This window comes from Malaclemys terrapin, chromosome 22 (assembly GCF_027887155.1).
Source record: "Malaclemys terrapin pileata isolate rMalTer1 chromosome 22, rMalTer1.hap1, whole genome shotgun sequence".
Taxonomy (NCBI): domain Eukaryota; kingdom Metazoa; phylum Chordata; order Testudines; family Emydidae; genus Malaclemys; species Malaclemys terrapin.
The window spans coordinates 8889098-8914863 of record NC_071526.1 but is presented as its reverse complement, the minus strand read 5'-3'; the positions used below and the strand labels follow the sequence as shown (position 1 = coordinate 8914863).

General features: G+C 54.3%; 1 protein-coding gene across 2 annotated transcripts; it reads left to right on the top strand.

The window, feature by feature from the left end:
* Positions 1-292: 292 nt before the first annotated feature.
* Positions 293-14658, top strand: RCC1 (regulator of chromosome condensation 1). 2 transcript variants are annotated; one of them, XM_054012060.1, is made up of 10 exons: positions 293-311; positions 4461-4545; positions 6182-6369; positions 7495-7674; positions 7754-7850; positions 8571-8693; positions 9480-9635; positions 10692-10811; positions 11734-11886; positions 12864-14658. In XM_054012060.1, exons 2-10 carry the CDS (start codon positions 4473-4475, stop codon positions 13037-13039), a joined length of 1266 nt encoding a protein of 421 aa, XP_053868035.1. In that variant the 5' UTR covers positions 293-311; positions 4461-4472; the 3' UTR covers positions 13040-14658. The 2 variants fall into 2 exon arrangements, with proteins under 2 accessions (XP_053868035.1, XP_053868033.1); XM_054012058.1 differs by lacking the exon at positions 293-311 and adding an exon at positions 1761-1801.
* The last annotated feature ends 11108 nt before the right edge of the window (positions 14659-25766 follow it).

Sequence of the window (25766 nt, the reverse complement as noted above, 5' to 3'; positions counted from 1 at the left end):
TTAGACCTAGTGGTTTTCAACTCTGCGCACTAGGCATCCATACAAAATCTGTCAGTGCAGCTCTACATTTTACAGTCTTAAGGGAACTCGACGGGCAATTGCAATGCCTGCTGCATGGAGTGTGAGGCTGTGGCACAAAAACTGGTGAATAGTTTCCCCCAACACTCGTGAAATAAATGCTTACACTGATTGTTTCACATCTTTCCTCTTCCCCCTCCTGACAGGAAAATATTGTTATTCAGGATTAGGAGAGACATGGGCTATTGCAAGCCAAATTACTGTGATTTCCTCAAAGATGCCATTTTTATGCGGTAAGATCTCAGCGCGGGGATAGGGTTATAGTTTGTCTTGCACCAGAACAGTAAAGGAGATGACTTTTTAATGTGGATGACTGTCACAAGAAAATGTTATATAGGGCACCCACTATGCTAGGAAAACAACAAAGAGTCTGGTGGCACCTTAAAGACTAACAGATTTATTTGGGCATAAGCTTTCGTGAGTAAAAACCTCACTTCTTCGGATGCTTATGCCCAAATAAATCTGTTAGTCTTTAAGGTGCCACCAGACTCTTTGTTGTTTTTGTAGATACAGACTAACACGGCTACCCCCTGATACTTGACAATATGCTAGGAAAGTTACATGTGTGACTTCCTGAGCTACCAAGAAGTGTGTGCTCTGCATAAGGTGTGGAGTGGGAAGGAAACTTGTTCTGCTTGTGTCATCCCAAAGCAACACATGAACAGGAACTTGTCCTAAAAAAAAGCAATTGAGTCAATCCTAAAGCCTCCAGATTATGATTGCTGTTCTTGGCCAACCTAAAGCGTAGTCCCAAGCATTGCAAAACGAGTGTAAACAACGCAGTAGTGTAGTAAGGCATTATTGCCTCACAGGAAGCAGTAGGGTCCAGCGGACAAAACACGAGTTAGGAAACAGGAATTGCTTCCTGGATCTGCCATTAACAGTGGCGTTGGGACATCTGGGCCCTGTAGAAGGCAGTTGTGGAGACTAGTTAATATTTCTACAGCACTATGAATGATAAAAATAATATGTTTCCAAATTCCAGTGGGAGCATTTAAAAAAAAAAAGAAACGTTCCTTTTCAGGGTTCGGGCCCTGGGGACGGCAGCATGGGCCTTGGGGAAATGACATTGATTAGAAGTTAGGAAGTGGTAAAGAGCTGACAAGCCAAACAAGCGAGCACACTTGTCATTCTTAAAGTCTATCCCTTGGAACGGGGTAAGGTCTTTGCAGTACAGGTCTGGGTCTTGGTTACATGCACAGTGCAGCCTGGAAGCACTTGGGCCCGCGCTTGGTGTCGTGTGTGTGATGAGTCCCATGGAGTTCCGGGACTGGAGGCTAAAGTTAAGCGTGTGCGCAGAATTCTCTCTCCCGCTCCTACAATTGCATTGTACAGACCCTGCCTTCGGGTCTGCCTGCGGCTCTCCAGCGAGGTCTGTCTGCCGGGCCAGTTGCAGAATTGAGGGCGCACAGAACCAGCTCCTGCAAAACTGTCCACGCCGAGTCCCACTGACATTGCTTCTGACCCCCAACGCTGCACCCGGGGGCCGGGCACCGTGCACCACGCACGCCCCCCCGCCCCGGCCCCAATTCACCCCGACTTCTCCGCCGCCCGGGGTTTATAGCGCCCTCCCCGGGGCATTTCCGCGCAGTGGCCAGCAGGGGTCGCTAACACCATTTTCTGTCGCTCGCCGGGGCTCTCCTCGCGCATGCTCCGGCGGCAGGGGGGTGGGGGGGGCAGAGAGCACCGAGCGGGCCAGCCGGGGTGGCGGAGCAGCAGGGAGGTGAGAGCCCCGGTGCTGCTTCCCATTCCCCCTCCCCCCGCCCCGGGGTGGAAGCGGGGCTCCGGGCGGGGAGGGGGGAATGCACCGATCCCCGCCCCCGGGCTCTGAGGCGCCCCCCTCCCCGGTGGGGGGGGCTGAGGCCTGAGCCGGCCCCACGTGGCCGCCGCCGCGCGGCTGTGTCCGAAGGTTCCACGCGTGGAACGCCGAGTGTCAGCCCGCGCCGCCCCCCCCCGCGCTCCGAACGTTCGCCGGGAGCCGCTCGCGCAGCCCCCTCCCCCCTTCCTCCAGCGCGGCGCTGCGGCAGGGCCCGGGCCAGCGCGGGAATTTCAAATCCCGGGACTGGGGGGGTGCAGCTCGCGCTCCTTGCTAGCGTGCAGCGCCGCCTGCGGGGAATCGTGCGGGGGGGGGGGGTCTGATAAACCCCTTAACGGGGGGGGGGTAGTGGGTGCCGACCTGTCCTGACTCCCTGCAGAGGGGAGCATGTGGGGGAGAAGCCGCGATCAGGCCCTTGATTCCTGGGAGGGGTTTGCAGGTTGGGAGGGGGCGTGTGTAATTCTCTGGGTGTCTCCCGAAAGGAGTCTGCGGGGTGGCGCTGTCAGGGCTGGATGCGGGGGGCGTTGTGGCCTTGCTGATCCCAGGATATTCGCGAGACAAGGTGTGTGAGGTGCAGTAAAAGACGCTGCCTCGCCCGCCTAGTCCTGTGGGTGTCCTCCAGCAATGACTCCGCATGTGGGCAAAGGTGGGAGGGGTTGCACATGGCATTGCACTTGCTTGTTGCCTCCTTGAAACTTGGATTACTCGTGCACTTCTCCACATGTCATCTGAACCGCTTTCTTTTTGCACCATTTTTCTCAAATAATGGGCACTGTGGAGAAAGCATTATGGCCCCGTTCCACCCCAGATATAGCTGCATTTCAGCAGTGGGTGGCATGATTTTTGTGGTGTATGGAACTCGCATAGCCAGGTTAGTAAAACTGAGAACAGATTTTACATGGAAGACGCCAAGTAAGCTAAAATGGTGCTGTATTGGATTGCGGTGCAAGTGTCTTGGAGTATCTCACTTTGCATATATAACCTTATACTTGAGGTCTCAAAACACTTTACAAACATGAAAGGGGATGCACCATAAAATGATTATATTATTGAAACCTGTTTTTCACCTGTGTTGCTAATAACATCTTACTTTGTGAAAACTGAGAATACTGGAAAAACTGAATCTCCTTTTCACCCTTTATTCCTTGTTTACATTCTGCCTTTGCTTAGCTGGGACAATGAAAAGGGACTAACCAATCTCACTTGAATTTCTAGTCAGTTTCACCTTGTCTCTTACAGCTAGCACAATATTGCAGTGTTTGAGTTGTCAGCTCTGCCTGGGCCTCTTTAAACAACAAATATTTTTTGGAAATTTTAAAATACAGTTTTGGAAAACTCTTCAAATGCACCCTAAACGTTGGGGCTAAAATCCCGAAGTGTCACTTTAAGCTTTTTGTGACGGTGTTAAAGTCCAGTGATTCCCTCTTACAGCCCTTGCTTGTGTGTGTGTTATCGCACTCAGGGGTTCCCAACCTTGTTTGTTCTGAGGCCCCTCCCCAATGTGATACAAAAACTCCACGGCCTACCTGTGCCATAACGTTTTTTCTGCATATCCAGTAGATTAAAAACCAGGGCCAGCGTTAAGGGGTAAGCAAGTAAGGCAATTGCCTAGGGCCCCATGCCACAGGAGGCCCCACGAAGCTAAGTTGCTCAGGCTTTGGCTTCAGCCCCGGGTGGTGGGGTTTGGACTTTAGCTTTCTGTCCTAGGCCCCAGTGAATCTAATGCCGGTCATGCTCTCTGATTTATTTTGGTGGCCCCCCCAAAACCTGCTCGTGGCCCCCCAGGGGCCCCCGGACCCCAGTTGAGAACCACTGATTGCGCTTATTTTAGATAGGGTTGTAGGATCAGGCCATAAAATTATAACAAAAAAATATGATTCTAGAAAGCAGAAGTAGATTCTTGAAGTAGTGAGCTGTTTGTTTCTTTAACATCACCTTCCTCCCGAATCTTCCTCTTACGCTTTCAGATGTCGACTTTCACATCTCATGGACTGTTGTAATGGGCTAATGGGTATTTTTAGGACTAAGGACTATTTGTGTCTCTGACCTCTCCTGTAGCGAGGGACCGGAAAGCAGTGTTTCTGGGTAACAGAGCCATGAAACAGTTGGGGGCTTTGATTTTCTAATAGTTTTTGATTATCCTCTGAAAACATATTTAACACTCTGCTGAAAGCTGAGAGAGCAGGGAATTGGGATTTCGGAGTGACCATTTGAATTGATCTCATCCCAGCAGAGGCCTTGACGTGAAGATGAACGATTGGGAATTCACAATTGCATCCGAGGTGGATTAGTGGGTAGAATGGAGAAAAGTAAATTAGCGTCTAAAAATTCCAGGTGGTTTTAGTGTAACAGTGGGATTTTAACAGAGGGCTAAGGTAGTTAGACACCCAACTCCCACTTCACTTTCATCTCCTAGAGGCCTCTTGCAAAACCGCAGTGTCAGTGATAGGACTGGGGAGAACTTGACAGTGTCACTTCCAAAGCCTTGTGCTTTGCAATTTTCCTGCTTTTCTCCCAGACTCTGGGTTGGTGAATGTCTTAACGTGGAGTGTTTTCAATTGTTTAGCTCTGTAGCAATATGCCGGGAAAGCGCGCTGCAAAGAAGAGCCCGACGCCAGAAGAAGGGTCTCCCGAGAGGAAGAAGATTAAAGGTAACGTGGCTTTTTTTCAAGGTTTTGCACCTTCCTCTGAAATGTTGAGGCCGGCTGGTGTGAGAGACGGAGGACTGGACTAGTTGGACCACAGGTCTGATCCAGTCTGACAATTCTTGGCCTTGTCTACAATGAGGCCTTGCCCAGTTTTCAGCCGTCAGTGCGTCCACACTGGTGCAACCCCTAGGTAGACAGCTTCAAGCTACAATACGCGCCAGTACAGTTTATCCTTGCTTGGAACCAGGATCGCTGCTCCATGGATGTAGATTGTGGCTTTGTCTGTCTACACTAGAGTTTGAACAGCTGCAGCTGTGTCATTTGGTGAACACCAATGGCTGCAACTGGGACAGATCCCATTGGGAACAAGGCCAACGGGACTTTTCCTCTCCCTGTTCTGCAGTTTTTCTGGTCCTGATTGCTCCCTATCATTCAATGGGTGTTCGCTGCTGGTCAGCATCAGAAATGGCATCTCCCAGAAGTGTTCAGTACTTTTCCCAGAGCTTGACTCCCCGCACCCTGTGGGTTGCCTTCTGCTTTGTACTGTACGTGAGGTTAACAGGGACGGATGGCGAGGGTGCAGTTTGCACTTTGCAATTCTGCTTTACGTCGGGAGACTTTTAAATTTTTTTTTTTTAAGGTCCCGTTTTCAATTCATGCTTGGGAGGTTTCTGTGGATGAGAAGCGTCATCTGGCTGTGCCTTGGGACGCTGCGATTAGAGGTTCTGTTGCTTTCTAGTTGGTTAGTTCAGTTTGTGTGGCGGACACTGAGGACCACAGAGAACGCTGGTGATGCTGCCCCAAAGCGACAGATTTCTTTACTCTTCACTCTAGCTTTTATTTTTTTATTGTATTCAGGCATGCGATAGACTAAATTACAATCTAAAGTAAAGCTGATTTCACTCCCCACGCAGCCTTACTCTTCAACGTCAAGTATTCTCTGTCAACACCTCCGTCACACGCCAAGAAATGATAGAGGCTTAACATTGCTAGGGGTGTTTTTTTTGACTCTCGCTTTAATAGTAGATGTAAGCAGGGGGGAGAGTTGTGAAAAATGTTGATGTAGGATAAAGCTGTTGCCAGCCCGAAAAGGGTGAGAAACCCTGGACTAAATAATAAAGAGGCCAAACACATCTAGAGCATCTGCCCTCAAGGATCTGAAAGCAGTTTGCTCTGAATCCTTCCACCCTTCTTTGAGGAGGGGGAGTTGGATTCCCATTGTCCGGATGGTGGCTCTGAATCAAGGCAGGATGTGGGCTGACTTGCCCAAGGTCTTTCAGCAAGTCAGATGCAGGAGAACCACAGGAGTCCAGACTTGCTGCTGCTTAAATATGACCCCTCCCGTGGGGTTCGGGCGAGGGGCTGGGCTCGCCTTCCCCATGCGCAGCTCTGCTTCTGACCTGCTGCCGTGCCTGGGAATTGTAGGTGGAGCCCCACGGAGGGCGGATTGGGACTGTCGGTCTCATCAGCTCAGCGCAGGTTGCAGTGGAAAGGCTAGCGCGATAGCTGTCTGCTGCCGAGCCAGCCACTGGTTCTGGGAGCTTTGGGAAAGACGTCTTGACTGCCGTGATATTGCATGAGCGTGAATCTGGCCTCTCGCTTATCAAGAGTTTTCCCCCCTCTGTCTCCTGTGCTCCAGTCTACCATTCATCACACCGGACGGCGCCTGGACTGGTGCTGACGCTGGGTCAGGGGGACGTCGGACAGCTGGGCCTGGGAGAGGATGTGATGGAAAGGAAGAGGCCGGCCCTGGTGCAGCTGCCCGAGAAGATCGTCCAGGCAGAAGCAGGGGGGATGCACACCGTCTGCCTTAGCGAGACGGGCAAAGTGAGTATGCGAGTCTGATCGCCGGACATGAAATCGAATGGGGGGAGGGGGCGCTTATCTGGGTGACTCGTTGAGCAAATTAACCCCGATGTTGGACTGTAAGCGCCGTCTTAATGACTCTTGTTACACAGAGGCAGCTGGCCATGGGTCGAAACCCTTCGGGACCTCCCCCCAAACAGGTTCCTTGCTCCAGAGCCTCTCTGATTAAAGAGGCAGCACGTTACCGTGATCTCGCTCTGCAGCCTTCTGACCTCCCATAGCTTCTGGTCAGAGCCTGGATGCTTAGAGTGTCGGGCGGGGGCTGCCCTGGGGTCGCTCGCTCTGAGCCGCGTGCAGCGAAGGAACTGTGAGTTGGTAAAATTCCTGGGTTCGACATGAGCCGTGCAGGGGGAACCTGTCTCTGTACAGCTCCAGCTGTTAACGTCGTATTGCATCTGGCCCGGTGGTAAGCAGCGCCACGGGACAGCCCTGTGATAGCACGGTACTGCTTCGTCATGGGACCCCTCCGACTGGTTCCATTGCCGCCTTCCTTGTGACTGACCAAATCTAATGAATTCTTGCAAGGCAGAAAAGTGGGCTGGGTGGGGCTCTCTTCCCCCTCGTTTGGCGCATGTGCTATGAAGGCAGCGATTAGACTTCTCTGCTGACTAGCCCCTCCGTGTGACTTCTGCCGTGGGTTGATGGCAAACTGGTCTGCTCTGTGCCAGAGAGCGAGGCGGCTCCGTAACCGAAGCCTGGGGTTCAGAGAGCATCAAGGGGGAGTTGTCTCAGTGCTCCCCAGGCAGATCCTCTTGTGTGAGAGCTTGGAAAGCACACGGCCTTTTCTGCCCTGCAGGGACATTAAAGGTCTCCTAATACCTTCCAGGAGAGGCAAGCGCCCCCTTCCTCGCCCGTACGCTGCGGCGTGTCGGCTTCCCCGCCCCCAGCAGTGACTGTTTCCTTGGCTTTGTAAGCCTGTAACTTTTAACAGGCACCGTCCATCTGCAGCTTCTGAGAATAACGCAGCCGTCCCCCTTGCCAGCTGCTTTACGCGCGTGGTCATTAGAGCCAGGCGGGTTCTCTCGCACCAGCTTTGTCGTCCTTGTGCTGGGCCCCTTTCCCACCGTGAGATGTTTCCATTTCCAGATCTACTCCTTCGGCTGCAACGACGAAGGCGCCCTGGGACGCGATACCTCCGAGGAGGGCTCGGAGACCACCCCGGGGCTGGTGGAGCTGCAGGAGAAGGTGGTGCAGGTGGCTGCCGGAGATAGTCACACAGCAGCGCTGACGGAGGACGGCAGGGTCTTCCTCTGGGGCTCTTTCCGGGTACGCGGGCTGCGCTGGCTCGGGGAGCTTTGCTGCATCTTCCCGGGCTTTGCCACTCAACGTCTCTCTCCCCATCCAGGATAACAATGGAGTCATCGGTTTGCTGGAGCCCATGAAGAAGAGTGCCCTTCCGGTGCCACTGCCGCTAGAGGTGCCTGTCCTTAAAATAGTCTCAGGTGAGTGAGGGCTCAGTGCACAGGTGACTCAGGCTGACAGACAAGCCACTAACCCTGCTCCGGCCGCTGGGACAGAATCAGGCCCAGAATAAACCGGATGAGTTGATCTTTTTCTACCAGCTGCAGAAGGGTGTTCCCTCCCCTCCACCAGCCCAGCGCTTGCCTCCTGTCTCACCCCCCCAACTGGCCGTTAATAATAATAGTTCTCGGTGCAGTCTCTCTGCAAGTACTTTGCAAATGTGAACTAATGAATCCTTGCGGAGTAGGAGTATTATCCCTCTCGTGGGTGGGGAAACCGAGGCAGGGCAGGTAAGGGACTTTTCCATGGCATCGATGAGGAGTCATCAGTGACTCTAGTCTTAATGTTTCCGGTGCCACTGTTTTGGGGGTGGTTAGAACTCCGCTGATGTCAGTGTTTGGGTTGGGATCAGATGGGAGAGGTGGCTTAGTGCCCATGGTTGGTAATGTAGCAAATAACACAGGGAGTTAGCATTAGACGCCAATAGAAACTCCCAGAGATCGTGCAGGGCGTAAAAACTCCTGGGGCTCTTACCAAGTAAACGCTTTAGCGTGAGACTTTACGTGCCAGGCTTGTTCTCCGGCAGTCTCCCAGCGTTACCCAGCCGTGCTGCTGACCCGGGGCAGGGGTACCAGCGGTGGGCACGCCGCAAGAGGATCGGCGTCCCAAGGCTGGTGCTAGCCCTCTCTCCGTCCCCACAGGGAACGATCACTTGGTGCTGCTGACCGTGGACGGGGACCTGTACACGTGTGGCTGTGGCGAGCAGGGCCAGCTGGGAAGGGTGCCGGAGCTCTTTGCCAACCGGGGAGGAAGGAAAGGTTTACGTGAGTCGCGCTTGACGCTGCGAGGGGGATACGCGCTGGTGGGGCCCCTTGAGCCAGTGCTGGCTAAGGCACTACGGGCTGGGGGGGGTTATAGACACTGATGGCCTCCCCGAGCCAGACTGGGACATGGGCTCGCTGAGCAGGGAGGCGCAGAAGCTGGCTGGGCTGCAGTCTCCAGGGTCCTTTCACCTGGCACGTGAACGTGCTGCACAGCATGATTTTAAAACAGACACTGCTGATGGGAGCTGCGCCCCCACCACGTCACAGGGGGGCGCGCTCGGTCCCGAGCCGGGGAGATGAGCTGGTTGGACAGCAGCCCTGTCCTGCTGGGGGCTGGCGAGTGACTCTTTGCCAGCGGTGGCAATGAAACAGGATAGATCAAAGGCGGGGGGTGGGTTTGCAGTGCTGCCGGAAGGCGGGCCGCGTGGGCAAGTCTCCCTCATACAAGCTGACGCTTCTGACGGCGAGGAGAGGGTATGGGGCAGCCCCTCGCTGGCTCTGCGAGAGCTACCAAGTTTCTTTTTAGACAAGCGGCTTGAGTTGCTTAGTCTCTGGGTCCCTGGTGTAGGGCAGGGGAGGGCTGGGTGCTGCTTCCGCCCCACAGAGCGCCAGGAGAATGAGCCCCCAAGAGGGGGTGCTGGCCAGCTCGGAGTGACGCTGTGCTTGACTGAGCGAAGCACTTGAAAGGCCAGCCAGGCTTGTCCCCCCACCCCCAGATGTGCCTGTGGGGAGGGCACCTCTCCCTGCTTCTCCTCGCTGCAGCCTGATCTCTCGTTTCCCGTGTAGAACGACTGCTCGTGCCTCAGCGCGTCCCTCTCAAGGGGAGAGGCGGCAAGGGCCGGGTGCGCTTCCAGGACGCCTTCTGCGGGGCGTACTTCACCTTCGCCGTCACCCAGGAGGGCTACGTCTACGGCTTCGGCCTCTCGAACTACCACCAGCTGGGTGAGGAGTTGTCTGTGCTCCCGCGCTAGGCGCTGTACGTGCACACAGTGAGACAGTCTCCAGGCAGACGCCTTGGCGGAGGGGAGAAAGGGTGTGCTAGCCCCGTCTCACCGAGGGGGAAGTGGGAGTGCAGGGAGATGAAGCGACTTGCCCAAGGTCACGCGTGGGAAGTGTGGAGCAGAGCTGGGGAAAGAATCCAGGTCTCCTAAGCCCCATCCAGCATCTTGACCACGGACCAGCCTTCCTCTCGGCCCCTTGCGCCAGCTGGGCGAGGGTTCAAGCATTGAGTCGAGCGTAATTGGCTAATGAAGGAAAACTCCAAACTAACTAGCCGGACCCCAGCAGGCTGGGTGCGCCCGCTGCTCTGGCTTTGTTTAACGCTTTCTAAAAGTGGCCGGGCTGCCGGGATCTTTAATAGCTCCCCTGTGGGCTGTGTCCCTGCCCCTGACGGCGCAGAGGGGCCGGGCGGTCTTTCGCCTTGCAGGGCCCTGTGCGCTGAGAAAGTGCTGAATTTTCTGGCCGTTCCACAGCTCCCATTGAATTCAATGCGAGACAGTGTCTGTGGCCGGGTCCTCCCGTGGAGTCGGTAGGTCCTGTGCCCTGCTAAACGCTCTGTCCCGTCTGGGCATGGTCGGTCCTGGTGGCAGAAGAAAGGTGCCGTTAAGGCAAGGGGCCTGCTCGCATCCTGCTCCCTGACGTGCTAGGAAGCCGGGCTTCGTGGCACTGTCAGGGTAGATGAGAAGACTTCTAAGCAGCAGTTGGGTTGTTGCCTCCGGCGCTGCCTGGAAGCTCTCAGCCCATTGGTTTTAGCAGCAGGTTTGCATGGCACAGGTCTGTGCATTTAATAACGGCTGCAAGATACAGAACAGGTGGGACGTTCTTGGATTGTCTCTTCACGGTCCCGGTCCAGGCTAAGCAGCGTCGATTAAGTCTCGTGACGTAGTGCGTTCATTCTCCTGCAGCGGGCTTGGGGGTAACTTGCAGGCTGCGGTGAGGGGAGGGGAGGGTCTGCTCACCTGTCTCTGACTTCCTTGGCTTTCGTTGTCCCCCCTGCAGGGACGCAGGACACCGAGCCCTGCTTCGCTCCCCAGAACCTGACGTCGTTCAAGAATTCCACCAAGTCCTGGGTGGGGTTTTCGGGCGGGCAGCACCACACGGTGTGCCTGGACTCGGAGGGTGAGTGGGGCAGCTGCTTGTGAACCAAACGGAGGAGGAGGGCAGGAGTCTGCAGTCTTTTGGTTTTGGGCTGCTGTCACCCAGTGCCAGGGCACTGGGATTGGGGTGATGGTTGAGCCCCAGATCCTTGGCATTCTTGAGGTCACGGGCAACTCTCTGCCCTGAGCTGGCACGTGGGTTGTGGCTGCCGTTGGGGACGTTCAGTACAGTCCATGGGTGGGAATGTGAAGGGGACTTTTCGGTCCCTTGCCTAGCAGAGTCATGGGAATCACACCTGGTTTTTCACCCACAGATCTCACGTGCTTTACAAAGGAGGTCAGTGTCCTTATCCCCATTGTACAGGTGGGGAAACTGGGGCCAAGAGGGGGAGTGACTTTCCCAGGGCACCCAGCAGGCAGGGGCAGAGGGTCTCCAGAATGCCAGTCCAGTGCACTATCTACTAGACCACGCTACCTCTCTGGTAAATGAGAGGACGCCATGCTGCAGCCCCAACGTTGTCTCCATTAAATACAGAATCACAAAAGGCTCCTGGATGCTGCTAATAACCAGAAAGCCAAGGGTGCAGCTCGTCTCTCCCTAGCTGGCAGTGGGGGTGGGACGGGGCTGAGCAAATACCGGAATCAGGAGAAACTTCTTGGCTTTGGCCCCTGGCATCTAAGTGGGTGTTGGTCTCCATCATGTGTACTCCCACCCTGGTGCAGTTTGCACGCTCCTGGTCTGGAGTGGTCTGCAGGCTGCCGGGTTCCACACGGGGCAATACAGGGAAGGAATAATGCCTGAGATTAGCCAGATCTGACTGTCAGGGGGCCGAATGTACGTGGGGTGACTGAGGTAGGTACCCGAGTGATGTAAATTCTATGCATCCGGGGTGGTCTCTGCTCCCAAGGAGTAATGTGTCTCTTGCATGTCCCACCTGTGCCAGGGAAAGCCTACAGCCTGGGCAGGGCAGAGTACGGCCGGTTAGGGCTTGGAGAAGGGGCGGAAGAGAAGAGCATGCCCACCCCCATCCCGGCGCTGCCAAGCGTCTCCTCCATCGCCTGCGGGGCGTCTGTTGGCTATGCTGTTACCCAGGAAGGTAAGTGGAGAGGGCTCGGGGGAATGGCTCTGTGAGTAATGGGCGACTTTGGGGCCTGGTCAGTTAGTGCCTCCGTTCGGATGCCAGGAATGCAGCTAATACCTGTCCCTACCTGGCTGTGACAGCCCCCAGACTAAAATCCTCTAGCCAGGGAAGCTATGGGCTTTCCCACCCGCCCGCTGTGCCCCAGCCTTGATCTGCAGAGACCCCAGGAGAAGAGCGTGGGGGGAGATCCACACAATCCCGTCCCATCGTGCTGAGGATGGACAAGGCAGATCTTTGCAGGATAGACACCAGTACGCGGGGAGCCGAGGCTGAGACAGTGGAATTGCTACGTACCCCCTGCTCCCCAGCCGTCAGCCAACGAGGTTAATAACAACCCTGTCGCTGCCTGGCCTGGACTAGAACCACCAGACCTAGAGGGGAAAGGCTCCATATCTGTTACTAATCCAGTCCCCCTGCAGAACATCCCCTGGTGGTGGGTGGCAATCTCCAGAGGGCAGGCACCTTGGCACCGCATGCTGTTTGCACGCGGGTCGAGCTAGGCAAACGCTGCAAAAATGTCTTTCTCCGAAGGGGCTGTTTATAAAGGGTCAGTGGGGGAACTGGACATGCGCACTGGGTGTTAGAAGTGGCTCTAAGCCGCCTATTGGATCCCCCAACAATTGATTAACGACGTACAGTATTAAACCACCTCTGGTTCACTTATTTACCCTGTATAAATGGAGCTTTCCTGTGAAGAAAAGCCAGTATTAATCTGGAGTCTCGGCCTCGCCGTTCCCTGGAGCTTCCGCAGCGCTGTCCTGGCAACACGAGTGCTCGTAGGAAGCTAACACTCTGCCCGCCCAAGTGCTGGGTTCGAAAACCACTTCCCCTCCTTGCCCCAGGGACCCGCTCGGGTCTGTCTGTGCTACAGGTACGCAGCACGGCCTCCAGTATTGGGTGGGCCATCAGCGTCTGCCCCTGTCTGCTTTCAGGGCGAGCGTTTGCTTGGGGCATGGGTACCAACTACCAGCTGGGCACAGGGGAAGAGGAGGACGTCTGGAGCCCCGTGGAGATGACTGGCAAGCAGCTGGAGAATCGTGTCGTCCTGTCTGTGTCCAGTGGGGGGCAGCACACCGTCTTGCTGGTCAGAGACAAGGAGCAGAGTTGATGACGCAGCATGTTGCAGCAGTAACGCAGGGGACGCCCCCCGAGCGGCTCAGGGGTGGGGCTTGGGAGACTGGTTGTTTCCTGAGACCTTCTGATTTATCTGCAGAGTTATGGGGGGAACCCCCTCTCCCCCCAGTTGACACCAGCTGCCTCTTACTGGAATCCCAGGGGCAGAGTCTGCATGGCTGGAGTGTGGCTTTTCAGAGACACCTTTCCCCTCTGGAAGCGTGCGGCTTTGCTGGCGTATTCAGGGCTCACTGCCTCCTCTTCCTCTTCCTCCTCCCCGCTTGGTCGCCCCCAAAGCTGATTTTCCAGCGTGATAGCAAAGTGGGTTCCCCACCGTTTTAAACAATTCCAGGCCCAGCCACGCTGGCATTCCCCTTGATATGCAACAGGACTTGGGTGTCTCAAACTTTTTAAGGCCACAGCACCCGAAAGCCAAATCCCCCAGCCCCTGTCTTCCCCTCGTCCCATTTCCTTAGAGCTCTCCCACGGGCCTCGTGTGATTGGAGTCACTTTTATGTATCTGTTGGCCAAGTCTCTTTTTATTGTAGATATCTGAGGCTGGCCCTCCCTCTCCCAGCTCCTCCCCGCCGCTTCTTGCGTGAATTGCTAGCCGGTGTGATCTCAGTGCAGTGTAAGGTCCAGAGACAGAGGATCTAACTTGGGGAGGGGTGTAGGGCAGACAGAGGTGGGAGGAAGCATTCTGGTCTCTCCTGGGAGGTTTTCTAAGGTCACCTGAGCTGTGACTCAGGTCAGACTCCTCAACCGGGAGTCTCTGAAGTCAGTCCCCGAACTTGTTTAAGTTCCTAAGTAGCCGGCCTTGTTTAGAGCAGCAAAGAAGCTGAGCGATCCCGAGTTCCCTCGGGAGCTGGGAACGCTCAAGACCTTTGCCAATCAGGCCACTTTCGAAGAGTAACCCCAGACTCTCGCATTTGAATACGTTGGCCTTAGACTAAACCCTGCAGGTGGGTGAAGTTTTGAGCAAATCATTTGTCTAGTCAAATCGTTCCATTTCCCTATCGGATGCAGCCAAGAGCTAGGAAGAGGCGTATTTTCACATCGCTTAACTCCTTCTTATGTCCCCCTGCTTTTAGAATTGCAGCCAGCCGGTCTTCACTCTCTGTATCCATCCCTGGAGACTTGCAGCAAGAGAACACTTTTGATGATGGCTTTTTGTTTGTACTCTTCTGTGTCTCCCCCACCCTCCCCGGTTAGGTTTTAATTTGCTACATAGGCCTTGAAGAGGAGGAAGAGAATCCAATTCCAACTATGCATTAGATCACTCAAAGTAACCAGCCTGATTTAGTACCCTGGATGATTGTGTGTGTGTCTAATTAGCCAGGCCATCCACACCGCTCCCACTCTGTCTTCTCCTGCCGCTGCATTCCAAACACCTTGAGTAAGAACCGCAGTTCTGCAAAGGCCTGTTTTATATGTTAAGTTATAGCAATATCAGGGAGGGAACAGGGAAATTGTACAGTGGCTCATATAATAGTTTTGGGGTTTTTTTGTTTTTTTTTAAAGAAAAAAAGAATTTAAAAATATTTTGCGGGGTGAGTGGGGAAGAGAGGCAGGAAACTAAACTTTTAACATTTGGAATAAATCGAGTTTTGATAACCCCTCGTGTGGCTCGTCACTGAAGAGGAGACAGGTCTTTGGGCCCTGTGAAATGCTGTGGGACTAACCCAGAGCAGTTGGCTTTGTTTTACGACTATGGGCAGCTGCTTTTCACATACAAATTTGAAAATTGTAGCACAGTATAATACATCTAACAATATTGTCTCTTCTTTGGGTATCTTTAGGGGGCCCATCAGGGCGCTGTCTGGGTACCAGGGCTCCTCTGACTTGGCCGTGCAATTTGCACTCATGCAGCTGAGACCCAGACCCGGTTCCAGTTCCTTCAGCCACAAACCAAGTCTTCTGCAGCGCCTTTCGTCTTTCCTAGCTGGCCTGAATGAAATGTTCCTATCCAAACTAACGCCCCACCCCTGGGTTGTGCGCTAGAGGTGAGGGCGGGGCTTGGGAGTCGGGACTCCTGGTATGACAGAAAGGTGGTTGTGGGCCCTGTGTGTTTTGAGGTTGGTTGCGTATTGCAGTAATGTCTAGGAGCCTCAGTGAAACCTTTGTTTCGGTTTTCACCAAGAAGATTGGTGGCGATTGGACGTTTAACATAATGAATGCCAGTGAAAATGAGGTAGGACCAGAATCTAAAATAGGGAAGAACAAGTCAAAAATTACTTAGACAAGTTAGAGGTCTTCAAATCACCAGGGCCTGATGAAATGCATCCTAGAATACTCAAGGAACTGCCTGAGGAGGTATCTGACCATTAGCGATTATCTCTGAAAAGTCATGGAAGATGGGAGAGATGCCGGAAGACTGGAAAAGGGCAAATATGGTGCCCATCTAGAAAAGGGAAATGAGGACAAACCAGGAAATTACAGACCAGTCAGCTTAACTTCTGTACCCGGAAAGATAATGGAGCAAATAATTAAGCAACCAATTTGCAAATACCTAGAAAATAATAAGGTGATAAATAACAGCATGGATTTGTCAAGAACAAACCGTGTCAAACCAACCCGGTAGCTTTCTTTGACCAGGTAACAAGCCTTGTGGATAGGGGGGAAGCGGTAGACGTAGTATATCTTGACTTTAGTAAGGCTTTTGATACGGTCTCGCGTGACCTCAAACTCAAACTAGGGAAATACAACCTAGATGGAACTACTATAAGGTAGATGCAGAACTGGTTGGAAAATCATTCCCAGAGAGTAGTTATCAGTGGTTCACAGTCATGCTGGAAGGACATGACGAGTGGGGTTCCACAGGGATCAGTTCTGGGTCCGGTTCTGTTCAATATCTTCATCGGTGATTTAGATAATGGCGTAGAGAGTACACTTATAAAGTTTGTGGCTGATACCAAGCTGGGAGTAGTTGCAAGTGCTTTGGAGGATAGGATTAAAATTCAAAATGATCTGGACAAACTGGAGAAATAGTCTGAAGTAAATAGGATGAAATTCAATAAGGACAAATGCAAAGTACTCCACTTAGGAAGGAACAATCAGTTGCACACATACAAAATGGGAAATGACTGCCTAGGAAGGAGTACTGCGGAAAGGGATCTGGGGGTCATAGTGGATCACAAGCTAAATATGAGTCAACAGTGTAACGCTGTTGCAAAAAAAGCAAACATCATTCTGGGATGTGTTAGCAGGAGACATGAGAAGTAATTCTTCTTCTCTACTCCACGCTGATTAGGCCTCAACTCCAATTCTGGGCGCCACATTTCACGAAGGATGTGGACAAATTGGAGAAAGTCCAGAGAAGAGCAACAAAAATGATTAAAGGTCTAGAAAACGTGACCTATGAGGGAAGATTGAAAAAATTGAGTTTGTTTAGTCTGGAGAAGAGAAGACTGAGAGGGGACATGATCAGTTTTCAAGTACATAAAAGATTGTTACAAGGAGGAGGGAGAAAAATTGTTCTTGACATCTGAGGCTAGGACAAGAAGCAATGGGCTTAAATTGCAGCAAGGGAGGTTTAGGTTGGACATTAGGAAAAACTTCCTAACTGTCAGGGTGGTTAAACACTGGAATAAATTGCCTAGGGAGGTTGTGGAATCTCCATCATTGGAGATTTTTTTTAAGAGCAGGTTAGACAAACACCTGTCAGGGATGGTCTAGATAATACTTAATCCTGCCACGAGTGCAGGGGACTGGACTAGATGACCTCTCGAGGACCGTTACAGTCCTATGATTCTATGATGGATCGGGACTTCATTGCGCTCGGCGTTGTACGGACCCAGAACAAAGATGGTCCCTCCCTTGGAGTTTGCAGTCTGGGTCTGACAGTGTTAGCACCTAGTCGGATAATGCTCGCTGCCCTGCGCTTTAACCCAATAGATGCCACTTCCTCCCCAACCCATGAGCTTTTCCAGCGCTTGTGAGCGAGGGCACCCAGTCCTGCTTTGACGGGTGCTTCGCTTTCAATCTGACCCACGGCTGATTCAAATACTGGTGCCGCAGCCCCCGCCCATCAATGGGCTTAAGAAATGCACTTCTTGCTGCAGGGCAGGTGGGAAGCTGGGGCATCATTTCTTTTTAAACAGGTGTCAAAAAAATACCTAGCCACTTAGAGGGGTGAACCCTCCCCTTCTTCCCCCTTGGCCGTGGTGTCTTTCTGCCTTCGAGTGATGGATTAATGATGCTTCCTAAAGCCCCCGGGGTGCCTGGTCTCTGTACACGTTTCTGGGGCTGCTTCTCTGAAAGGATGAACTTGTTGCTGGTAGAAGGAAAAACGTATTTGTAATATCCCTCTCCCCCCCCCCCCCCCGCCAACTCTCCATGCTCAACCCCAGCTTGTGAACCAGAGACTAGACTGCCTGGTGTCCCAAGCCAGCTGTGCCGTGGCCCCCAGGATGAGCTCCCTACCAGGCGTGTGGCTGCTGGGCTGGGGCGCCCAGCTGCACGTCTGTCAGCGGGGATCTCCAAGCACTGAAGGAGCGGCAGAACCCCACTTCTCATATTGCACAATCTTCAAGCGATTGGGCCGAATGGAGCCATCTCCTTGCCACAGGCAGCTGCTGTGGAACGCAGCGGGGGAGAGCCCCGGCCATGGGGGTCACGGCCTGCCTTTGTCCCCCGTTGAAACGCAGAGAACGTGGGCTTGCAGCTTATCTGAAAGGCTTCTGCCCTGGGGGAATTGGTCTAGAACTGACTCCCAGGGAGGCATCCAAGCTACCAAATTGCCAGCAAACCTGTTAGCAGCAGGCTGGGTTCTTGTGCCGCCTGTCCCAGGCCTGCTAAACTCCAGTCTCGCTTTGCTTAGCAGTGGATGGAGCAAGGAGTCGAACCTTGGAGATACTGATGAAAAGGGGCAGGTACTTAATCTTGGAAGTTATGGGGCTAGATTTGCAGCCGGTGTAAGTCAGCGTGGCTCCTTTGAAGTCAACGGCCCTGCACTGGTTTGCACCAGCTGAGGGTCTGGCCCCAGAGTTTTCTCTCCTTCGCAGACCAGCCAGAATCAGAATTTTCACGCCAGCAGAAACTGTTCAATCTGTCTGGGCTTTTACAGGGCTGAATCAACCCTCTTCCCGCTCAGCAGCAGCTCAGTCTGTCACCTCAGCGCCTGCTGCCTCAAACCCTCCATCCCCGCTGTCTAACCTTACCAAAAAGCACAGCTGTGGGGTCAAAAACGCTGGAGTTCCCCTGGGGGGGACTTTTTCCCCCTGCAGTTCTGGGATGTAGCCACACGGTGGCAGCAACAAGACAGGAGTGGGGAGTCCCAGCTCCAGCAGCTGAAATCAAAGTCCTGGCCCACAGGAGCTCCTCAGGGTTGGCCAAGGGGCTCACCCCCAGGGCCCCCAGGCGCTCACAGGGCTTTACAAAGGGGGGGAATATTTCCAGCCAGGGCAACTCACTATAGAGAGGTGCAGAACCAGGCACAGAACCCCGATTTCATGGCTCCCCGATCCTGCCACGGGTGCAAATTCCCACTGGGCCAGCCAGGATCTCCCCAGCAGCTGTGGCCTCTTTTCCAGCAGGGTGGGAATTGCTCTGGGGCTCCCCCTGCTGAGGACCTGTTTGAAAGGCGGCCTGACCTGTCGCTTGGCCTTCCCCTAGCTGCTAGGGTCATGGTCAGCAAACCCTCCCCCTGCCTCTTAGCCCTGCACTTGAGGTGTCTCTGTTGAGAACAAGGGCAGGATTCTCTGAGGCTTGCCTGTGGGTTTGGGAGATGGGTCATGGTGGGGGGCCTGGCCCGGCACAGGAGGCTATCTGCTGCTTGCACTGTCTGCGCCCCCCCCAGTCTATTTCCCCTGTGCTCTGATGTCCAGCAGTCCTGGTGATATGTCACTGAAATGAACAGAGCGCAGCATCCCAGGCATTACAGGACCTGCTCACAGCTGTTGTGTTTGGCTGTTGTCAGCCGCACGCTCACCCCACCTGCCGGGAGTGGGGATCCCGTGGAGATTTGGAGAGAGGTTCAGGCAGACGCCGGTCTGGGTCCGACGCCTCAGCTGCCAATCTGCACGTCTCCGGACGCAGCCTGGTCCTGGGGGTGCACACGCAGCTGGGTTCTCGGAGGCAAGGGCCAAAGCTGCGAGGAATTACTCCTATGGGCGATGCTGGGCTGGGTTGGCAATTCTGCACAGCCTTGGCTTTAGGAGCAGGGACTCCCCTAGCGCTCCTGCGATCCCAGTGGAGGCCGTGCAGAGCGATGTGTCCAGGGGTGGCAGGAGCTGGCTGCGGATTCTTAGGATGCCGAGTCTGGCTTCGCTTGTTCCCGCGAGAGTTTAGCCCAATGTTGGGGCATGGGTTTGCCCCAGGCGCTCCTGTCCTTGAAGGGTACCACCCCTCCTCCCCCCACATTGAGCGCAGCACGTGGAGAGTCTGGAGACCCCCCCCTCGCCGCTCTCACCCTAGGAGACAGAGACCTCCCAGCAGGGCTGGTGAGTGCGGCCAGGGAAGGGGGCAGGGTGTGATGGTGAGTGTCTGGGAGGTGTAGTGTAGGACGCTGGGCTGTGAGGGTGTGGAGGGTGCTGGGCAGTGGGGGAGGTTTGTGTGTGTTTGGGGTGCTGGGCAGGGGGGGAGATCTGTGTGTGTCAGGGCACTGGGCAGTGCGGGTCTGTGTGGGGCATTGTGTAGTTGTGGTGGTGGGGCTGTGGGGAAGAGCACTGGGAGGGAGGGAGGGGAAATCTGTCCTTTAGTGTCTGAAACGAAAGGTTTATTATAAAGGGAAAAGAAAGCAAGCACCAGAAGAGCGTTGTTAAATGGTAAAGCAATCAGACACACACATCAGATTTCAGTCCATAGATCAGGTTTGTGGCAGTGTTGGTGAGTTCCCTCCTCACTCCCCCGCCAGACCTCCCCGCCCACCCCTGCCTTGCCCTGTTCCCACCCCACTCCCCCGCCAGATCTTCCCGCCCACCCCTGCCTTGCCACGTTCCCTCCCCACTCCCCCGCCAGATCTTCCCGCCCACCCCTGCCTTGCCACGTTCCCTCCCCACTCCCCCGCCAGATCTCCCCGCCCACCCCTGCCTTGCCGCGTTCCCGCCTCACTCCCCCGCCAGACCTCCCTGCCCACCCCTGCCTTGCCGCGTTCCCCCCTCACTCCCCCGCCAGACCTCCCCGCCTACCCCTGCCTTGCCGCGTTCCCTCCTCACTCTCCGCCCCCGAGGAGAAGGGACACGGTGAGCAGCGGCCGGCAGCAGCAGAGGGTGGGGGCCTCGAGGAAGGGGAAGGGGCAGGGCCACCACGACCCAGGTGTCCGGTGGTGGGTCAATGGCAGCTGCACCGGGGAAGGCTTAGCTTTCCCTGGCCTATCATACCCACCACCCATAGGGAAGAAGCAGGAATGAAGACAAAACGGACATGATGCAGCTGCCTTTTATATTCTTCTGGCCGCATGGCTGGTACTTCCTGTGTCTAGAATGACCAGACAGCAAGTGTGAAAAATCGGGACAGGAGGTGGGGGGTAATAGGAGCCTATATAAGAAAAAGTCCCAAAAATCGGGACTGTCCCTATAAAATCGAGAGATCTGGTCACCCTACCTGTGTCCCAAACACAAGCTTCCCAGCACATGGCCTGGAAAAGCCTTAGAGTTCTGCGCACAGGCCTGCCCCTGCATGTCTTGCTGACTCATATTCCCTGGTTCCTTTCCATGGGTTCATCGTACCGCTGATGACCACTGAAAGGTCGTTGAACAGGCTAGGCAGGGCCGAGGCCAGTCTGTCTGGGGGTGTCTCCCAGAACTACAGATAAACCCTACATATCTATAACTCATCACACAAAGGTGATACAAACATATACACAAGATTATCAGACCTGGCAAACGGGAATGTTTTCACAGCTACCTCACGTGGCATATCTGGTCTGATTCCCTGCAATTTTATAATATTGGTATCGCCAATGTCATAAAGTGACTCCCATGTTCCATCCAGTGTCCCACCTGCCCCGTGGCCCGTGAGCGTCTCAGCCCCGGGTCCCAGAGCCCCAGAGGAGTCTCAGCACGCGAGCGCCTGGATGCCCTGAGAGCATCTGTCTGTCTCAGCTTTCACGGACACCCTCCCCTTTCCTAGGCCCGAGACCCTGCAATGCTTTCGTAGCCTTGGCAAGAGCGAACGCTTCTCGCCTGGATTCCGGGACTGCGAGGGAGCCGGCTGTAGGAGTCCTGACCATGGCTGGGCTGGGTGGGGGTCGGTGCCGCATGCCGTCCCTGCCAGCAGAGAAGGGCTTCCAGCCGCCCGGGGTGTGTGGGGCTGGAAAGGGGGCAGGCGGAGGAAGACGACTACGGATAGGAGAGCGGGCGCTAGTGTTGGGTGGGAAGAGGCTGCGTTAGCGTCAGATGGGGCAAGGGCTCCCTTGGCCCGGGAAAGACAGACTGAGCGGCTCTGCCAGCATCCGCCTGGGGCTGCTAACGCACAAAGCCGGGGGTGGGCTGGAATGGATTCCAGCCCCGATTCTCGAGGGGAAGCACTGGGACTCAGTGCCTCATCCCCCCGCCTCTCCCTGCTAGACCACATGAGCAATATTTCTATCCCCCTCCCCCACGCTGTTCTGGGCTAGCAGCCCCCGCCTGCCGTGGGGGTGTGAAATCTCGGCTATGTTAGGCAGCGTTCCCACTCAGCACCTGGGAACTGGCGAGCGCGGCCGGCGCGACGTGTTAACGGCAGCGTCTGCCTCTCGTTTTGTAACAGTGTGCCGGGTGTAAAAATATTGTAATTCACTTTCCGGGCCAAACCCCCTCCCCACCCCACTTCAGTGGGGTTTACACCGGGGACGGCTCTGGGCCTTGATGTCTGTCTCCCTGGGCTCTGTCTGAGTTCGGGACACTGCGCCCCCCCCCCCCCCCCCCCGCATTCCAGACACAAGGGCTGGTAGCTGGGCTCCACTGAGTCTTGCTTTGGCACGGCGAGGCAGGTGGGTTTCCTGTTTAGATTGCAGAGCTGTCGCCCAGGAGCTGGGGAACTCCGCTCCACTGAGAGAGGGCGGGCGGCAGCCAGACGCGCTGGGTCGAAGTTCAGTTCTGCTTTCCCTAGGCCACAGGAAGCACTTACCCTGGCTTGGGTGGATTAAACAGGATTTGCCACGCTGACCCTGATTGCGGCTCCCTTTACATTGGGCTTCCTGAGCAAGCGTCTCAGTGAGACGCTCTATGGGTTCCTCTTGGTGACGGGGGAGCTGGCCCTTTAAGAGGGTTGGGGGCTTAGGTGTAGCCTGCTTCCCCAGGTGAGGGCAGCATGTGACTCAGAGCCAGGCCTGCTGGGAGATATAAATGGCACCCTGGGCTCAGGGGGAGATTCCCAGGAGCAGAAGGGCTGGGTGAGCTGCTCTGAACGGGAAGATGCCTGGAGGCGGGAAGCCACAGCCGGGCTGGGGCTAAGAACGCCGCCCCCGGGGTGTGAACCAGCTACATATCAGTCGTGTGGGTGGTGCTCAGCGACACGGTGACCAATTAGGACCTGCAGAGACCAGAGGAGGAGAGCTGGGGACAGTTCTTCTGTTAATAAACCCGACCCCCAAAGGGGTGTCCTGTGGCACATGAAGTTATTGGGGAGCCCAACAGGGTGAACAATGGGGCAGTGGACAGGCCCCAAAGCTAAGCTGGGTGAGTCTCTGACCACACCGCTCTCCCTCCTTGCGATTTCACCACAGTGCTTCAGTGCGAGAGCCTTCTCCTCTGCAGTTCCTGCTGCCTGGAATGATCTTCCTCTGTGTCTCTCTGCCTCATCGGCTCTCCATCTCCTTTCCAACAGTACCTGACTCCAGCCCTCTCCTCGCTGGTCTGTCTCTCCCTCTTTCTCTGTGTGTTCGGTTCTTTAACATCTATATCTCTAGAGCATTTGGGGGAGAGCGTTGGCATGAAAGATGCTCCGCAGACTCGTGCTGTAGTGTCCGATAGTCTCGCTGGAAGTCGGATCAAACACGCGCTGGTTCAAACGGCACAGCAAAGCAGTTTGAAAAAGAGCTTGACGCTTCTGTTGCTCTCCTTTGTGTGACACTTTCTCTGAAGCTTAAACCAGTGGCTCTCAAACGTTTTTACTGGTGACCCCTTTCACACAGCAAGTCGCTGAGTATGAACCCCCCTTATAAATTAAAAACACTTTTTTAATATATTTAACACCATTATAAATGCTGGAGGCAAAGCAGGGTTTGGGGTGAAGGCTGACAGCTCGCGACCCCCCATGTAATAACCTTGCAACCCCCTGAGGGGTCCCGACCCCCAGTTTGAGAACCCCTGGCTTATACCGAACTTGTGCTCAGGGGAATATTGCAGGCTGTAATATTGTGATATCCTGGATTTTGTAGAGTGCATAGCATATGGGGTCTCAATCCACGACAGGGGCTTCTAGGAGCCACTCAATCTTACTAATAATTAACTAAGTTTCCATAAATACTTGCTCCCATGATTTAAGTAACTTGCTTTGGCTTTCCATGGCCAACTCACACTAGTATTCTGCTGAGCAAGTTTAGTAGCAGGAATAGTTCACTGAAGCAGGAAATAGCAAAGGTCTTTCAGGAAGGCTGGCTTTGTGTCTACACGGCATTGTAAACCTGGGCTCAGACTCATGTTTGAGCCCAACCTCTTCCCACTATCGTCCGCACACACACACCCGTCTGGCTCAGGTCTAGAAGCACTCAGGACCTGGGTCCTAGGACCCACTGGGAGAAGGAAGGGTGTCTGAGTCCAAGTCCCACTTCGGCTCGGGCCCAAGCCCTGTCATTTTGCAGTGTGGATGCAGTTCAAGCCGCAGACCCGAGTCAGCAGGTCTGCATGGTGCAAGCTTAGCCACGTTCGCGCAGCTATGAGACCCGGGCGCCTATGAACCACTGTATGGTCCTTCCACAGTACCACTCTCCATAGGTACATGGCCAGTGCAGAGGCCGAGCACTGGTACAATAACCCCAATGGCGCAAATATCCTCTACTCCCGTCCCACAGAGCGCTCGTCGGCTTGCCTGCCTGCTGTTTTCTGTATTCGGCTTTGGGTAACCAGATGTCCCAATTTTATAGGGACAGTCCCGATATTTGGGGCTTTGTCTTATATAGGCGCCTATTACCCCCCATCCCCGTCCTGATTTTTCACACTTGCTATCTGGTCAGGCTGGCCTAGAGTCAGGGCTGCAAGAAGCCACTAACCTGGTCAAACCGTGCGGCGTGGCCCGTAGAGCTCACTGCCTGTTCTTTTGCCAGCTGTGGACAGTAAAGGAGTTGTGTGTTGGTTTTTTATAAATATTGTTCTGCCTGAATGCATGGAGTCAAATCAAGGAAGCTGTAAGGGGGACACCCAGAGGCAGGGGTAGTCAACAGGCAGTCTGCGGGCCAAATCCAGACAGCCAGGTGCTTTAGAACGGACCCCAAATCTTTTTATTTACTTATTACTTTTAAAATTTTCTCTGGCATTTGGACCACATCTTGCCCAAGAGATTTGGACCTTGACACAAAACAGACTACCCCGTGGAAATAAAGCAATGCAAAGATACAACACCTGGGCTAACAGGCTCCAAAGGGGTTAAGGTAACAATGGCTCCTGGGCGGTCAGTTGCGAAGCAGCTACTTACCCGACTCCATCCAGGTTCAAAGAGTTGACTCTTGCCAAGGATACGAAAGCGTTGCAGAATCTCGGGCCTAGGAAAGGGGAGGGGGTCGGCCGTGAAAGCTGAGACACACAGACAGACGTTGCAGCAGGGCACTCTGCTTGGGCCAACTAAGAGATGGAGGTCACTGGGCCGGATCATGGGCAGCAGGTGAACCCTGGGCTTGGGGAAGCTAGTCCCTGGCCTGGTCTGTCCCTTCTTCCCGAGGCCCTGCCTCTCCCGCCGGGGCCCAGAGTGCCCACAGCTGCTGCCCTTCCCCCACGGGCCGCCCGAGTGCCCCCATCCTGGCCTCCATTAGCCCCAGCCCCAGTGTGGGCAGGACCACACAAGGCTGTTTGGGGACGCTCAGCCTTCCCTGGCCTTGGATACCCACCACCCCTGGGCTGGATGAAATGTACTGAAGCCTGCAAGGGAAGTTTGGGGATTTTGCGTATTAGACCTTAAACGGTTTTACCTCCTTTCTCCGCTTGCCTTGGACCTTTGGATGAATGAAGAACGAGCGCTTTGTTTCGGAGCTGCTCTGATCAGCTCACTGGTCACAGATCCCCGGAGTGAAGCCAAACCTGGTCGGGGCTGGTTGAGAAATGGGAGGAGTGTTTGGGGGGGACCCAGTCCCAGGGTGGTAGAACTGCACGGCTCTCAGAAAGGGGTGATGGTAGTGAGGTCTATCCCCAAAGGGGTGCACTCAAGAGGGGTTCTAAAGCACACCGTGCCCTGGAACCATGACGTTGTTGCCCTGGATTTGTGGGGTGTGTATACCCCAGAATGTGCTCAAGCTATTTGCAACCATAGTATGTGCACTCAGCCACTAGGAATGAATGAAATAGAGCCCCACATAGTTAAGGGTTAATTTGGAGACAGGCTTACAGAAGCAAGGTCATAATTACTGGCAGTTTTGCTAATCCATATGGGAAGAGGGGGAGAAAAAGTAAACCACTGAGAATGGAAGATGTGTGGCTGGACAGCCTTGAGTCTATATACCTCTGAGAGTAACAATGTATTGGAAGTTAGGAAAAGTGATTTAGTAGGGGTCATTATGACCACGTGTTTTATAGAAGTTAGTTATAAAAAGTTTAGATAAGAGTGTACTTTGGGGAGGTATTGTGGGAGAGACGTTTTCCTGGCATTTTTAC

Bases quoted from the DNA above. Each gene is read 5' to 3' on its own strand.
- RCC1 (XM_054012060.1), top strand. From the start codon at position 4,473: ATGCCGGGAAAGCGCGCTGCAAAGAAGAGCCCGACGCCAGAAGAAGGG. The intron at 7,675-7,753 runs GTACGCGGGCTG...CTCCCCATCCAG, and splicing joins TCCTCTGGGGCTCTTTCCGG to GATAACAATGGAGTCATCGG. The intron at 10,812-11,733 runs GTGAGTGGGGCA...CACCTGTGCCAG, and splicing joins GGTGTGCCTGGACTCGGAGG to GGAAAGCCTACAGCCTGGGC.